The sequence below is a fragment of the Scyliorhinus torazame genome, chromosome 19 (genome assembly GCF_047496885.1).
Source record: "Scyliorhinus torazame isolate Kashiwa2021f chromosome 19, sScyTor2.1, whole genome shotgun sequence".
NCBI lineage: Eukaryota > Metazoa > Chordata > Chondrichthyes > Carcharhiniformes > Scyliorhinidae > Scyliorhinus > Scyliorhinus torazame.
The window spans coordinates 38,941,473-38,956,522 of NC_092725.1; the positions used below are offsets into that span (position 1 = coordinate 38,941,473).

The following is a 15,050-nucleotide window of genomic DNA, read 5'->3' on the forward strand; positions in this document are numbered from 1 at the left end:
GTCTTGCTGCAACTTTACAAGATACCAGTGAGAGCACATCTGGAATCTCTGAGCAATTTTGGACCTCTTATTTCAGGAAAATATTATTTCATTGGAGACGGTTCAGCAAAGATTCACTCGGATGATCCCGGTATGGTGGGATTGTCTGATGAACAAAGGTTATATAGGTTGGGACTCTACTCATTCAAATGTGGAAGAATGAGAGGTGATCTCACTGAAACCTGTAGGATTCTTAAGAGGTTTGGCAGGGTAAACACTGAGAGGATGTTCCCCCTCATGGGAGAGAGTCTAGGACCAGAGAGCATAGTCTCAGAATAAAGGGGTGTCAGTTTAAGAATGAGATTGGCAAATAGGGTTAAGGAAAATCCCAAGGCTTTTTAAACGTACATGAAAAGCAAGAGGGTAGCCAGGGAAAGGGTTGGCCCACTGAAGGATAGGCAAGGGAATCTATGTGTGGAGCCAGAGGAAATGGGCGAGGTACTAAATGAATACTTTGCATCAGTATGCACCAAAGAGAAGAAATTGGTAGATGTTGAGTCTGGAGAAGGGTGTGTAGATAGCCTGGGTCACATTGAGATCCAAAAAGACGAGGTGTTGGGTGTCTTAAAAATATTACGGTAGATAAGTCCCCAGGGCCTGATGGGATCTACCCCAGAATACTGAAGGAGGCTGGAGAGGAAATTGCTGAGGCCTTGACAGAAATCTTTGGATCCTCACTGTCTTCAGGTGATGTCCCGGAGGACTGGAGAATAGCCAATGTTGTTCCTCTGTTTAAGAAGGGTAGCAAGGATAATCCAGGGAACTACAGGCCGGTGAGCCTTACTTCAGTGGTAGGTAAATTACTGGAAAGAATTCTTCGAGACAGAATCTACTCCCATTTGGAAGCAAATGGACGTATTAGTGAGAGGCAGCATGGTTTTGTGAAGGGGAGGTCGAGTCTCACAAACTTGATAGAGTTTTTCGAGGAGGTCACAAAGATGATTGATGCAGGTAGGGCAGTGGATGTTTTCTATATGGACTTCAGTAAGGCCTTTCATAGATTATCATAGAATTTACAGTGCAGAAGGAGGCCATTCGGCCCATCAAGTCTACACCGGCTCTTGGAAAGAGCACCCTACCCAAGGTCAACACCGCCACCCTATCCCCATAACCCAGTAACCCCACCCAACACTAAGGGCAATTTATCATGGCCAATCCACCTAACCTGCACATCTTTGGACTGTGGGAGGAAACCGGAGCACCCGGAGGAAACCCACGCACACACGGGGAGGATGTGCAGACTCCGCACAGACAGTGACCCAAGCTGGAATCGAACCTGGGACCCTGGAGCTGTGAAGCAATTGTGCTATCCACAAGGCTACCGTGCTGCCCAATCCCTCATGGTAGACTAGTACAAAAGGTGAAGCCACACGGGATCAGGGGTGAGCTGGCAAGGTGGATACAGAACTGGCTAGGTCAGAGAAGGCAGAGAGTAGCAATGGAAGGATGCTTTTCTAATTGGAGGGCTGTGACCAGTGGTGTTCCACAGGTATCAGTGCTGGGACCTTTGCTGTTTGTAGTATATATAAATGATTTGGAGGAAAATGTAACTGGTCTGATTCGTAAGTTTGCAGACGACACAAAGGTTGGTGGAATTGCTGATAGCGATGAGGACTGTCAGAGGATACAGCAGGATTTAGATTGTTTGGAGACTTGGGCGGAGAGATGGCAGATGGAGTTTAATCCGGACAAATGTGAGGTAATGCATTTTGGAAGGTCTAATGCAGGTAGGGAATATACAGTGAATGGAGAACCCTCGAGTATTGAACGTCAGAGAGATCTTGGTGTATAGGTCCACAGGTCACTGAAAGGGGCAACACAGGTGGAGAAGGTAGTCAGGTGGAAGCAGGGACGATATTGACATTTAAGGGGCATCTTGACAAATACATGAATAGGATGGGAGTAGAGGGATACGGACCCAGGAAGTGTAGAAGATTGCAGTTTAGTCGGGCAGCATGGTCGGCACAGGCTTGGAGGGCCGAAGGGCCTGTTCCTGTGCTGTACATTTCTTTGTTCTTTGTTCTTGTTCTTCTCAGAGGGTTGTGTCTTTGGAACTGCTTGCCACCGAGAACTGTGGGGGAAAATCTTTGTCTGTATTTAAGGCAGAGATGACATATCCTTGTTCAGTAAGGGAATCGAGGGATACAGGGAAAGGGCAAGAAAATGGACGCAAGGAGAGTCGGACCAGCCATGATCCTATTGAGACTCGAGGGGCCGAACAGCCCATCCTGTTCCTATTTCTTATGGTTTTATTTCTCTCATTTAGCGTGATATATTTAAAAATGCCTGTCCTCTTTCTCCCTGTCAAAATTAATAACTGGTGGTGCGAGGAAGACAGAAAGACTTGGAGGAGTTTGTTCCGGTTATTAGACAATTCTGTGATATAACCCAATGCTTTCTCATTGAACCAATTGTTTTTGCAAAGTAATCTGAAAGATAAAATGTTGGAGTTTCATTGTTTCTTTGTAGAGGCATTGCAGCTCCTGCCACAGCTGTGTAAGTTGTCTTTGTCATGTAAGATGTTCTCCATGGTGTGAAATGTCAAGAACAGTATTGTTTGACTTTCTTTGGCAGGGGAGAGCCGAAGACTTGGTATGGAGTGCCGGGTTATGCTGCTGAACAACTCGAGCTTGTAATGAGAAAACTGGCTCCAGAACTCTTCCATTCTCAGCCAGATCTGCTGCATCAGCTGGTGACCATCATGAATCCCAATGTTCTTATGGAGCACGGAGTCCCGGTAGGTTGTTCCTTTCCTCTCTGCCGTCTTTACTTGACTTACATCTAATTTGTTGAGAAGATGTTTGTGACTTGTGGGTTCTGGGTCGCATGCCTAGTTCTGCAGTCTGGAGTAACAGCTCTTAAAAGAAGATAAACTCTGCTTTTTATGCATTCTACAGATTTAGTGTTTATAAATTTATTACTGTTAAAAATTAAATTCTACAAAACCTTGTTTAAATGAATGCAGTGAAAATCTTCTTATCCATTAGTGGTATAATTTTACTCACTAACTTGCAAATGAAACTATATATATTTTTTATATGCTTTTTTTCGTACTCGCCCAGTCCATTCGAAAGAAATTTTATCCTGCAAGGCTTTAGTGTACCTTTGGCACTTCACTTTGTGACAAATTGTGAGCCGGGACAGTGAAAGTTAACCATGCCTGCTCTGACCAGATATACACATGTGTGTACTTTGCAGGAAGAACCATTGGATTGTGATTGCGACATTTTTGATTGCCCTACTGACTCATTGATGAAGCCAATATGCAGCCAAGCCATGCAGAACTGATGGTCCCAATATGTGCTGTCTTTTGTTGGTAATCTGTAGTTATGGACCATGGAATTAGTCATTTCTGCTAAGATTATATTGTCAATCTTCACTGTTCATTTTTAGGTGTTCCGAACAAATCAATGTGCTGGTGAGTTTGTGGTTACTTTCCCAAGAGCCTATCATAGTGGATTCAACCAGGGCTACAACTTTGCAGAAGCTGTGAATTTCTGTACTGCAGACTGGGTATGTTTCACACCTTCTAGAAGATGCTTTTCAGCAAAACTCTTCAGCTATGCAGCCAACTTGAATAATAGTACATCAGGAACCTTGACATAATATAGATAATTATTGAATGCAGTCTTTCAAAAATGGTATCGTCCATTAATTCAATCTAATTGTTCAATCTAATCTAGAACCAAATTTGTTTAATAAATACTGCCTATGATGCACTTGTGAACAATAACTCTTGGTCAAATTCAGTCCAAATCATTTAATTATTAGCATGATGGATCATTGCATGATATAAATTTCAGATAATGGGCACAGGTGATGCTGTTTTGATGCTTTAATAGGCAAAGGAGGGATAGCATGTTGGATTGCAGGTATTGTTCCTCCACAGGTAAGACCTCATATCAACTAGGAACCCTGAATAAAAACTGCAAGGTAATGTGTGCAGGATGGATTGTGCAAAGAATTCACTGAGGGCATCATTATGTCTGCAGTATCCAACCCTAATGCAGCGCACCACTCTACGCGTATCCCATCATACCCCACACCACTTCCCCAGACTGTATGGAGGTATCAGAATAGTTTGATCAACTCAAGTTTGTGCACCCAATGTCAGCATCGAGCTCTCCCATGTGAAGGATGACAATAACAAGGTAGAGGGAAATCTCACTCTATTGCCCCAACCTCCGCTCCCTTGGCTGTGCTCAGTAATGCCTCTATAGGATCAGACAGGAGAGGAATTTCAACCCATCTACCTAATGTAATCCCTTGGAACATTTTTCATAACTGAATTCTGCTTTTGGCAAGAACCTGACTCGTTCCTTTAGATTCCATTGATGTTGCTTGTTCCACCGTTGCCAGTAATCTGTTACACACAGAAAATAGGAGCAGGCGGAGGCCATTCAGCCCTTTGAATCTGCTCTGCCATTCATTATGATCATGGCTGATCATTCAACTTAGTAACCTGTTCCTGCTTTCCCCCATATCCTTTGATCCCTTTAGCCCCAAGGGCTATAGCTAACTCCCTTGCGAAAACATACAATATTTTGACCTCAACTGCTTTCTCTGACAGTGAATTCCACAGGCTCACCACTTTGTGAATGAAGAAATTTCTCCTCATCTCAGTCCTAAATAGGTAGACCCTGTATCCTCAGATAATGATCCCTCGTTCTGGACTCCCCCGCCATCAGGAACATTTTTCCTGAAAATACCCTGGCTAGTCCTGTTAGAATTGTATAGGTTTTTTATTCCCCCCTCATTCTTCTCAACTCCAGCGACTATAAACCTTCTTTAAAATTTAAAGCACCCAATTCATTTTTATCCAATTAAGGGGCAGACTTACCTCTCAGAGGGAAGTAAGAGACTGCTGTGTGCTCTGTTTCACAGAGACATGGCTCACCCCCGCCTCAACGGACTGTGCCATACAACCTGAAGGCTTCTCAATTCACCGGGCGGACCGCACAGCATCATCAGGTAAAGCGAAGGGTGGAGGGGTTTGCCTCCTCATCAACTCCTCCTGGTGCTTGGATGTGGCGACTCTGGCGACCTACTGCTCCCCAGACCTGGAATACCTGACCGTGAAGTGCTGCCCATATTATCTTCCACGTGAGTTCACTTCAGCCATCATCACGACGGTCTACATCCCACCCCAGGCAGAAGTGAGGAAGGCGCTGGACGAACTGTACACAGTTATAAACAACTACGAAACAGGCCTTGTTCATCATGGCCGGAGACTTCAACAAGGCCAACCTCACGAGTGTAATGCCAAAATTCCACCAGCACATCTCCTGTCCCACCAGAGGCGACAACACTCTTGACCACTGCTACTCAAAAATCAAGGGCGCCTACCGTTCCATCCCCCGACCGTACTTTGGGAAATCAGACCAGAAGACGGTGCTCCTTCTCCCGGCATAAAAGCAGAAACTCAAGCGGGAGAATCCAGCGAAGAAGGTTGTGCAGTGCCGGTCCGAGGAGACAGAAGAGCTCTTACGTGACTGCTTAGAGACAGTGGACTGGTCCATATTGAAGAACTCCGCGACCAACTTAAATGAGTATGCCACCACCGTCACAGACTTCATCAGCAAATGTGTGGACGACTGCGTGCCAAAGAAAGCAGTACGTATGTTCCCCAACCGGAATCCATGGCTCAATCGCGAGATTGACTCCCTACTGAAGGACAGATCTGAGGCTTTCAAGGCAGACGACCATGACCTATACAAGAAATCCTGGTACGACCTCCGCAAAGCCATCAGAGATGCGAAGAGAGAATATCAAACCAAGCTAGAGCCACAGACAGACTCTCGGCGGTTGTGGCAAGGACTAAACAACATAACGGGCTACAAAGTGAAACCGAACAGTATCTCTGGCAGCAGCGCACCCCTCCCCGATGAACTCAATGTGTGGACGACTGCGTGCTCGGTTCGAGCAGGTAACCAACAATCCGCTGGCGAGTGCCCCAGCAGCCCATAATTCACCCATACCCACCATCACAGCTTCCGAAGTCAGATTGGCCTTCCTGAAAGTGAACCCTCGGAAGGCGACGGGCCCGGACGGGATCCCTGGTCGTGCACTCAGAGCCTGCGCGGACCAGCTGGCAGACGTATTCGCGGACATCTTTAACCTGTCCCTACTCCACTTCGAGGTCCCCACCTGCTTCAAGAAGACCACCAAAGAAGAACCAGGCAACGTGCCTGAATGACTACCGACCAGTGGCCCTGACTCCAGTCGTAATGAAGTGCTTTGAGAGGTTGATCATGAAGCGCATCACCTCCATACTCCCAGTACGCCTTGATCCACTGCAATTCGCATACCGCTGCAACCGGTCCACATCAGACACCATTTCCCTGGCCCTACACTCATCCCTCGAGCATCTCGAAAACAAGGACTCCTACATCAGACTCCTTTTTATTGACTACAGCTCCGCCTTCAACACCATAATCCTAGCCAAGCTCATATCAAAGCTCCAAAACCTAGGACTTGGCTCCCCACTCTGCAACTGGATCCTTGATTTTCTGACCAACAGACCACAACCAGTAAGAATGAACAACAACACCACCTCCACAATAGTCCTCAACACCCGCGCCCCGCAAGGCTGCGTACTTAGCCCCCTACTCTACTCCCTGTACACACACGACTGCATGGCAAAACTTGGTTCCAACTCCATCTACAAGATTGCTGACGATACGACCATAGTGTGCCGGATCTCGAATAACGACGAGTCCGAATACAGGAGGGAGATAGAGAACCTAGTGGAGTGGTGCAGCGACAACAATCTCTCCCTCAATGCCAGCAAAACTGAAGAGCTGGTAATTGACTTATAGAATCATAGAATTTACAGTGCAGAAGGAGGCCATTCGGCCCATCGAGTCTGCATTGGCTCTTGGGAAGAGCACCCTAACCAAGGTCCTCCACCCTATCCCCATAACCCAGTAGCCCCACCCAACACTAAGGGCAATTTTGGACACGGCAATTTAGCATGACCAATCCACCTAACATGCACATCTTTGGACTGTGGGAGGAAACCGGAGCACCCGGAGGAAACCCACGCACACAGCTGGAGGATGTGCAGACTCCGCACAGACAGTGACCCAAGCCGGAATCGAACCTGGGACCCTGGAGCTGTGAAGCAATTGTGCTATCCACAATGCTACCGTGCTGACTTCAGGAAGCAAAGTACTGTCAGCATCAACAGGACCGAGGTGGAGATGGTTAGCAGTTTCAAATTCCTAGGGGTGCACATCTCCAAAAATCTGTCCTGGTCCACCCACGTCGACGCTACCACCAAGAAAGGTTCTTTCCCCAGAGAGTAGTGGGGGCATGGAATGCACAGCCTGTGGAAGTAGTTGAGTTGGAAACATTAGGGACCTTCAAGCAGCTATTGGATAGGTACATGGATTACGGTAAAATGATAGTGTAGATTTATTTGTTCTTAAGGGCAGCACGGTTTAGAGAGGGTGCAGAAGAGATTTACCGGGATGTTGCCTGGTATGGAGGGCATTAGCTATGAGGAGCGGTTGAATTACTCTGTTTGTTCTCACTGGAACGACGGAGGTTGAGGGGCGACCTGATAGAGGTATACAAAATTATGAGGGGCATAGACAGAGTGGATAGTCAGAGGCTTTTCCCCAGGGTAGAGGGGTCAATTACTAGGGGGCATAGGTTTAAGGTGAGAGGGGCAAGGTTTAGAGCAGATGTACGAGGCAAGTTTTTTACGCAGAGAGTAGTGGGTGCCTGGAACTCGCTACCGGAGGAGGTGGTGGAAGCAGGGACGATAGTGACATTTAAGGGGCATCTTGACAAATACATGAATAGGATGGGAATAGAAGGATACGGACCCAGGAAGTGTAGAAGATTGTAGTTTAGTCGGGCAGCATGGTCGGCACGGGCTTGGAGGGCCGAAGGGCCTGTTCCTGTGCTGTACATTTCTTTGTTCTTTGTAATCTCTCCTCATACATCAGTCCCACCAGCCCAGGAATCGGTCTGGTAAATCTTTGCTGTACTTTTATAGAAAGAATATCTTTCCTCCGATAAGGAGACCAAAACTGCTCCTGGTCACTATTCCAGGTTTGATCTCACCAAAGCCCTGTATAATTGCAGCAAGTCATCCCTGCTCCTGTATTCGAATCTTCTCGCTGCGAAGGTCAATAAACCACTTGTCTTCTTTAGCACCTGCTGCACCTGCATGTTGCACGTTCCCTTCTCTCAAACTATAGCCATTCAGATAATAATCTGCCTTCCTCATTTTGCTACCCAAGTGGATGACCTCCTATTTATCCACATTATACTGCATTTACCCACTCATTCAACTTGTCCAAATCAGACTGAAGCATGTCTACATTCTCCTCACAACTCACCCTCCCACCCGGCTTTGTGTCATCTGCAAATTTTGAGATGTGACATTTAGTTTCCTCGTCTAAATCATTAATGTATATTGTGAATAGCTGGTGTCCTAGCACTGATCCCTATGGTACCTCACTAGTCACTGCTGGCCCACATACTTACCACCCTATTAACTCAAAAAAAAAAAGTTCCTCAAATTCCCATTTTCTTTATTGTCCTTAATTTATAAATAGAAATGTCCATACTTTCAAAATCTGAGCATGGCAAAAAAGTTTATTTCAGTCCAATTTGTTCAAACCTTTTGCACTTTCAAACAATTCTGTCAAATCTGATCTGTCTTCTCTGAAAAGGAAAGTCGCAGGTCCTCAATCTTTCCTTTTGCATCATTCCCCTTTCTTTGTACTTCATCAATAGCTGCAGATTGTTTCAAAAATAAGGTGGTCAAACCTGCGCACTCTTTTAAAAATTTGCTCTTGGGAAGTGAGCATTGCTGGCAAAACCACCTCTCCTCAATTGCTGATGAGAAGGCAGTGGTGAGCTGCCGCTATGCATGGCTGCAGTCCATGTGGTGTTAGTGCTGATAGATAGAAAATTTCCTGCAGCAATGTCCTGGGACTGTCCTGGACTTTCAACATAAATAAATAAATAATCTTTATTAGTATCACAAGTAGGCTTACATTAACACTGCAATGAAGTTACTGTGAAAATCCCCTAGTCGCCACACTACGGCGCCTGGTCGGGTACACAGAGGGGGAATCCAGAATGTCCAATTCACCTAACAAGCATGTCTTTTGGTACTGTGGGAGGAAACCGAAGCGCCCGGAGGAAACCCACGCAGACACAGGGAGAACATGCAGACACCGCATAGCCAGTGACCCAAGGCTGGAACCGAACCCGGGTCCCTGGCGCTGTGCAACAACACTGCTAACCACTGTGCTACCGTGCAACCACAATTACTTTCTCTTCTGCTTGATATGTTTCCAAGCAGTGGAAATTTTTAGCCCATTTACATTGGCTTGCTGCGTCTCCCTGATCTCATACAGTCATACAGCACAGAAACAGGCCCTTCCATCAAATACCAATCTATACTAACCCCATTTGGTCCATAGCCTGCTATGTCTTGGCGATTAAAGTGCTCATCCAGATGCTTCTTGAATGTTGTGAGAGTACCTGCTTCCACCACCCTCCCGGGACAGTGCTTTGCATATTTCCACCATACTCTGAGTGATCAAATACTGCCTTGATATCAAGGCTAGTTACTTTCATGTTACCTCTGGAATTCTGCTCTTTTGTCCAGGTTTGGAGCCTGACCAAACCCAAACTGAGCATCAGTGAGCAGGTTATTGCTGAGCAGACGAGGCTTGATAGCTCCTTTGACAATCCTTTCATCACTTTGCTTATGGTCAGGAGTAGGTGGTTGGGTTGGATTTGTAAACCTATGTCCCCGAGTAATTGACCCTTCGACCCTGGGAAAAAGCTTCCAACTATCTATTCTGTCCATGCCCTCATAATTTTGTAGACTTCTAACAGGTTGCCCCTCAAACTCCCTTGTTCCAGGGAGAGCAAATCAAATTTATCCAACCTCTCCTCATAGCTAATCCCAGGCCTCATCCTGCATCCCCTCCAAAATCTCCATATGCTTCTGGTAGTGTGGCCTAACTAAAGTTCTATACAGCTTCTTCTTTATTATTATCATTGTCACAAGTAGGCTTACATTAACACTGCATTGAAGTTACTGTGAAAAGCCCCCAGTCGCCACACTCCGATGCCTGTTCGGGTACATAGAACAAGAATGTCCAGTTTGCCTAACTGCATATCTTTCAGGACTTGTGGGAGGAAACCCTTGCAGACATGGGAGCGAACATGTAGACTCCGTACAGACAGTAACCCAAGTGGGAATCTAACCCGGGACACTGGCGCTGTGAAGCTAACCACTGTGTTACCGTGACTGCCCTGCAGCATGACTTGGCAATTTTTATACTCAGTGCCCTGGCCGGAGGCAAGCATACCGTATGCCTTCTTGACTGCCTTCTACACTTGTGTTGCCACTTTCAGTGACACCTGTAGATCAGTACACCCAGGTCCCTCTGCCTGGCAATACTCTTAAATTCTAGCTTCCGGTTTGCGGCGATGCACTGCTAAGCCGCACGTTTCGGCAGCTCCCGTTCTAACGGACTTTTGGGCTCTTTTTGAGAGCCCCAACGGAAATTTTTTTTAGACCAAGCCCAGTGTGGGGTGACGAAGGAAGATCCCCCCCCCCCCCCCCCCCCCCCCCCCCCCGTGTGTGGAAAGGACCACTGGTAGTGGCCAGATTGCGAAGGATCCTTTGGAGCAGCGGCAGAGAAGAGAAGGGAGAAGCAAGATGGCGGTGGATGGAGCCCAGACGGCATGGGGCCCGGACCAGCATGAATTCCTCCGACGATGTGTGGAGGAACTAAAGAAAGAGGTGCTGGCGCTGATGTTATTGGCAATCGAGGGACTGAAGGAAACACAAAAGGTCCAGACGATAGAGCTCCGTGGAGTGAAGGCAAAGGCAGCCAAAAACGAGGATGAGATACAGGGCCTGGTTGTAAAACGGAGACGCATGAGGCGCTACATAAGAGGTGCATAGAAAGGCTGGAAGCCCTGGAGAACAGCTCGAGGAGGAAAAACCTACGGATTCTAGGTCTCCCCGAAGGAGCAGAGGGAGCTGATGTTGGGGCTTATGTGAGCACGATGCTCCACACGCTAATGGGAGCTGAGGCCCCAACGGGCCCCCTGGAAGTGGAAGGAGCACACCGGGCCCTTGTGAGAAGACCAAAGGCGGGTGAAATACCAAGGGTGATAGTGGTGAGATTTCACCGCTTCACGGACAGAGAGGCGGTCCTGAGCTGGGCCAAGAAGGTACGGAGTAGCAAGTGGGAGAATGCGGTGATACGAGTGTATCAGGACTGGAGTGCGGAGGTGGCGAGAAGGAGGGCGAACTTTAATCGGGCCAAGGTGGTGCTTCGCAAGAAGAAAATAAAATTCGGGATGCTGCAGCCGGCACGATTGTGGGTCACGCATCAGGGCAAGCACTACTACTCGCAGATGAGGCATGGACCTTCATTCAAGAAGAGAAACTGGACTAGACCTGAGAGTTTGATGTTGGGGGGGGGGGGGGGAAGCAACGAGGTGATGGTACAGGAATGTAAAGTGGGGAAAGGGGAGGTTTATTATACAGCAATGTTGGATGGGGAATTTCTCTCCCCCTGATGGGGGGGCACGAAGAAATGTGGGCGCCGGTGGGGAAAAAGGGACAGAGAGGGGGAGGGGGAATGAGGGAGCTGCGCCACAGGGGGCGGGGCTGATAGGAAAGCACGGGGTTTTTTCCCGCGCTATGGAGATGATGGTGGGAAGATAGGCGCAGGAAGGAAGAGAGCCCCACACGCAGGGAGGTCAAAGAGAGAGGGGGAGCTGGCAAGAGAAGAGGTGGTTGGGACGGGAAGGAGCCACCTGGGGGACAGATGGGTGCGCGGGACCTGGACGGGGAGATGGCCCAGAAAAGGGGATGGCTAGTCGGCAGGGGGGGGGGGGGGGGGGGGGCGGCGGCGAGAGCGGCCCCCCAACCCTGCTGATCACGTGGAATGTGAGAGGCCTAAATGGGCCGATTAAGAGGGCCCGGGTGTTCGCGCACTTAAAGAGACTGAAGGCGGACGTAGTCATGCTCCAGGAGACGCACCTGAAGGTGGCAGATCAGGTTAGGTTAAGAAAAGGATGGGTGGGACAGGTATTCCACTCAGGGTTGGGCGCGAAAAACAGTGGGGTGGCGATACTGGTGGGGAAACGGGTATTGTTCGAGGCTAAGAACATAGTGGTGGATAACGGGGGCAGATATGTGATGGTGAGTGGTAGATTGCAGGGAGAGGCGGTCGTGCTGGTGAATGTATGTGCCCCGAACTGGGATGACGCGGGATTCATGAAGCGGATGCTGGGACGTATCCCGGACCTGGAGGTGGGAAGCTTGGTAATGGGGGCGGGATTTCAACACTGTGCTGGATCCAGGGCTAGACCGGTCTAGATCCAGGACCGGGAGAAGGCTGGTAGCGGCCAAGGTGCTTGGGGGATTTATGGAACAAATGTGGGGAGTGGATCCGTGGAGATTTGCCAGGCTGTTCGCTAAAGAGTTTTCTTTTTTCTCCCACGTCCACAAGGTATATTCCCGAATAGACTTCTTTGTTATGAGTAGGGCACTGATCTCGAAGGTGGCAGGAACGGAGTATTCGGCCATAGCCGTTTCAGACCAGCCCCGCATTGGGTGGATCTGGAACTAGGAGAGGAGAGGGAGCAGCGCCCACTCTGGTGACTGGATGTGGGACTACTGACGGATGAGGGGGTCTGTGGAAGGGTGCGGGGGTGTATTGAGAGATACCTGGAGGTCAATGATGATGGTGAGGTCCAGGTGGGAGGTAGTATGGGAAGCGCTGAAGGCGGCGGTTAGAGGAGAGCTGATCTCCATTAGAGCCCACAAGGAGAAACAAGAGGGCAAAGAAAGAGAGAGATTAGTGGGGGAAATTTTGAGGGTGGATAAAAGATATGCGGAGGCCCCAGACGAACGACTATATAGAGAAAGGCGAAGACTTCAGAAGGAGTTTGACCTGCTGACCACAGGAAAGGCAGAGGCACAGTGGAGGAAGGCACAGGGGATGTGATATGAGTATGGGGAAAAGGCGAGCCGGCTGCTGGCCCACCAACTTCGTAAGAGGAAAGCGGCGAGAGAGATTGGGGGAGTTGGGAACGAAACGGGAACTTTGGAGCAGAGGGCAGGGAAGGTAAATGAGGTGTTCAAGACCGTTTATGAGAGGCTATATAAGTCCCAACCCCCGGGGGGAAAAGAGGGAATGCTACATTTTCTGGACCAACTAAGGTTCCCGAGGGTGGAGGAGCAGGAGGTGGCAGGTCTGGGGGCGCCAATCGAGGTGGATGAGGTGACTTAAGGGACTGGGGAACATGCAGGCGGGGAAGGCCCCGGGACCAGACGGGTTTCCGGTGGAATTCTACAGGAAATATGTGGACCTGTTGGCCCCGCTGCTGGCGAGAACCTTTAACGAGGCCAGGGAAGGGGGGATACTACCCCCGACAATGTCGGAGGCGACAATATCATTAATTCTGAAGCGGGATAAAGATCCGCTGCAATCCGGGTCATACAGGCCTACCTCACTCCTAAATGTAGACGCCGAACTGCTGGCAAAAGTGCTGGCGACAAGGATAGAGGATTGTGTGCCGGGGTGGTGCATGAAGACCAGACAGGGTTTGTAAAGGGGAGACAACTGAATGTCAACGTTCGACGGCTGCTGGGGGTGATGATGACCCCCCACCCCCACCGGAGGGGGAGGCAGAGATAGTGGCGGCGATGGATGTGGAGAAGGCATTCGATAGGGTGGAGTGGGAATATTTGTGGGAGGTGCTGAGGAGGTTTGGGTTCGGAGAGGGGTTTGTTAGATGGGTCAGACTCCTATATGGGGCCCCAGTGGCAAGTGTAGTCACAAACCGGCAAAGATTGGGGTATTTTCGGCTACACGGGAACAAGACAAGGGTATCCCCTGTCCCCGTTACTGTTCGCGTTGGCAATTGAACCACTGGCCATAGCGTTGAGGGACTCTAAGAAGTGGAGGGGGGTGGTTAGAGGGGGAGAGGAGCATCGAGTGTCGCTCTACGCTGATGACTTACTGCTATACGTTGCGGACCCTGTAGAGGGGATGCCAGAGGTTATGCAGATACTGAGGGAGTTTGGAGATTTCTCGGGATACAGGCTAAATATGGGGAAAAGCGAGCTTTTTGTAATACACCCCGGGGACCAGGGAAGAGGAATAGACGCTCTGCCGTTAAGGAGAGTGGAAAGGAGCTTCCGATATCTGGGGATCCAGGTAGCCAGGAACTGGGGAACTCTACACAGACATAATCTGACGCGATTGGTGGAGCAGATGGAGGAGGACTTCAAGAGGTGGGATATGTTGCCGCTCTCATTGGCGGGCAGAGTGCAGGCGGTAAAAATGATGGTCCTCCCGAGATTTCTTTTCGTGTTTCAGTGTCTCCCCATTCTGATCACAAAGGCCTTTTTCAAAAAAATAGACATGAGCATTATGAGCTTTGTGTGGGCAGGGAAGACCCTGAGGGCAAAGAGGGGGTTCCTGCAGCGCAGTAGGGATAGAGGGGGACTGGCGCTGCCGAGCCTGAACGACTACTACTGGGCCGTCAATGTGGCGATGGTTTGTAAGTGGATGAGGGAGGGAGAGGGGGCGGCGTGGAAGAGGCTGGAGATGGCGTCCTGTAAAGGAACGAGCCTAAAGGCGCTGGTGACGGCGCCGCTGCCGTTCTCCCCGAAAAGGTACACCACAAACCCAGTGGTGGTGGCAACCTTGAGGATCTGGGGGCAGTGGAGGCGACACGGGGGGGGTGACGGGTGCCTCGGTGTGGTCCCCGATTAGGAATAACCACAGGTTTGTCCCAGGAAGGATGGACAACGAGTAGGAATTAGGAAACTGAGGGATCTGTTCATAGACTGGACGTTTGCAAGTCTGGGAGCGCTGGAGGAAAAATATGAGTTGCCCCCGGGGAATATCTTCAGATATATGCAAGTGAGGGCGTTTACGAGGCAACAGGTGAGGGAATTTCCGCTGCTCCCGACACAGGGGATCCAAGATAGTGATTTCCGG

The 15,050-nt window shown here is 49.2% G+C and overlaps 1 protein-coding gene across 2 annotated transcripts in view; it reads left to right on the forward strand.

The window, feature by feature from the left end:
- Window positions 1-15,050, forward strand: part of kdm5a (lysine demethylase 5A) — a 408,944-nt gene that overhangs the window by 193,157 nt on the left and 200,737 nt on the right. For both annotated transcript variants that reach the window (XM_072484202.1, XM_072484201.1), the window contains exons 12-13: window positions 2,614-2,776; window positions 3,433-3,552. In XM_072484202.1, coding sequence (XP_072340303.1) covers window positions 2,614-2,776; window positions 3,433-3,552 — 283 coding nt within the window. The remainder of the gene's footprint in view (window positions 1-2,613; window positions 2,777-3,432; window positions 3,553-15,050) is intronic.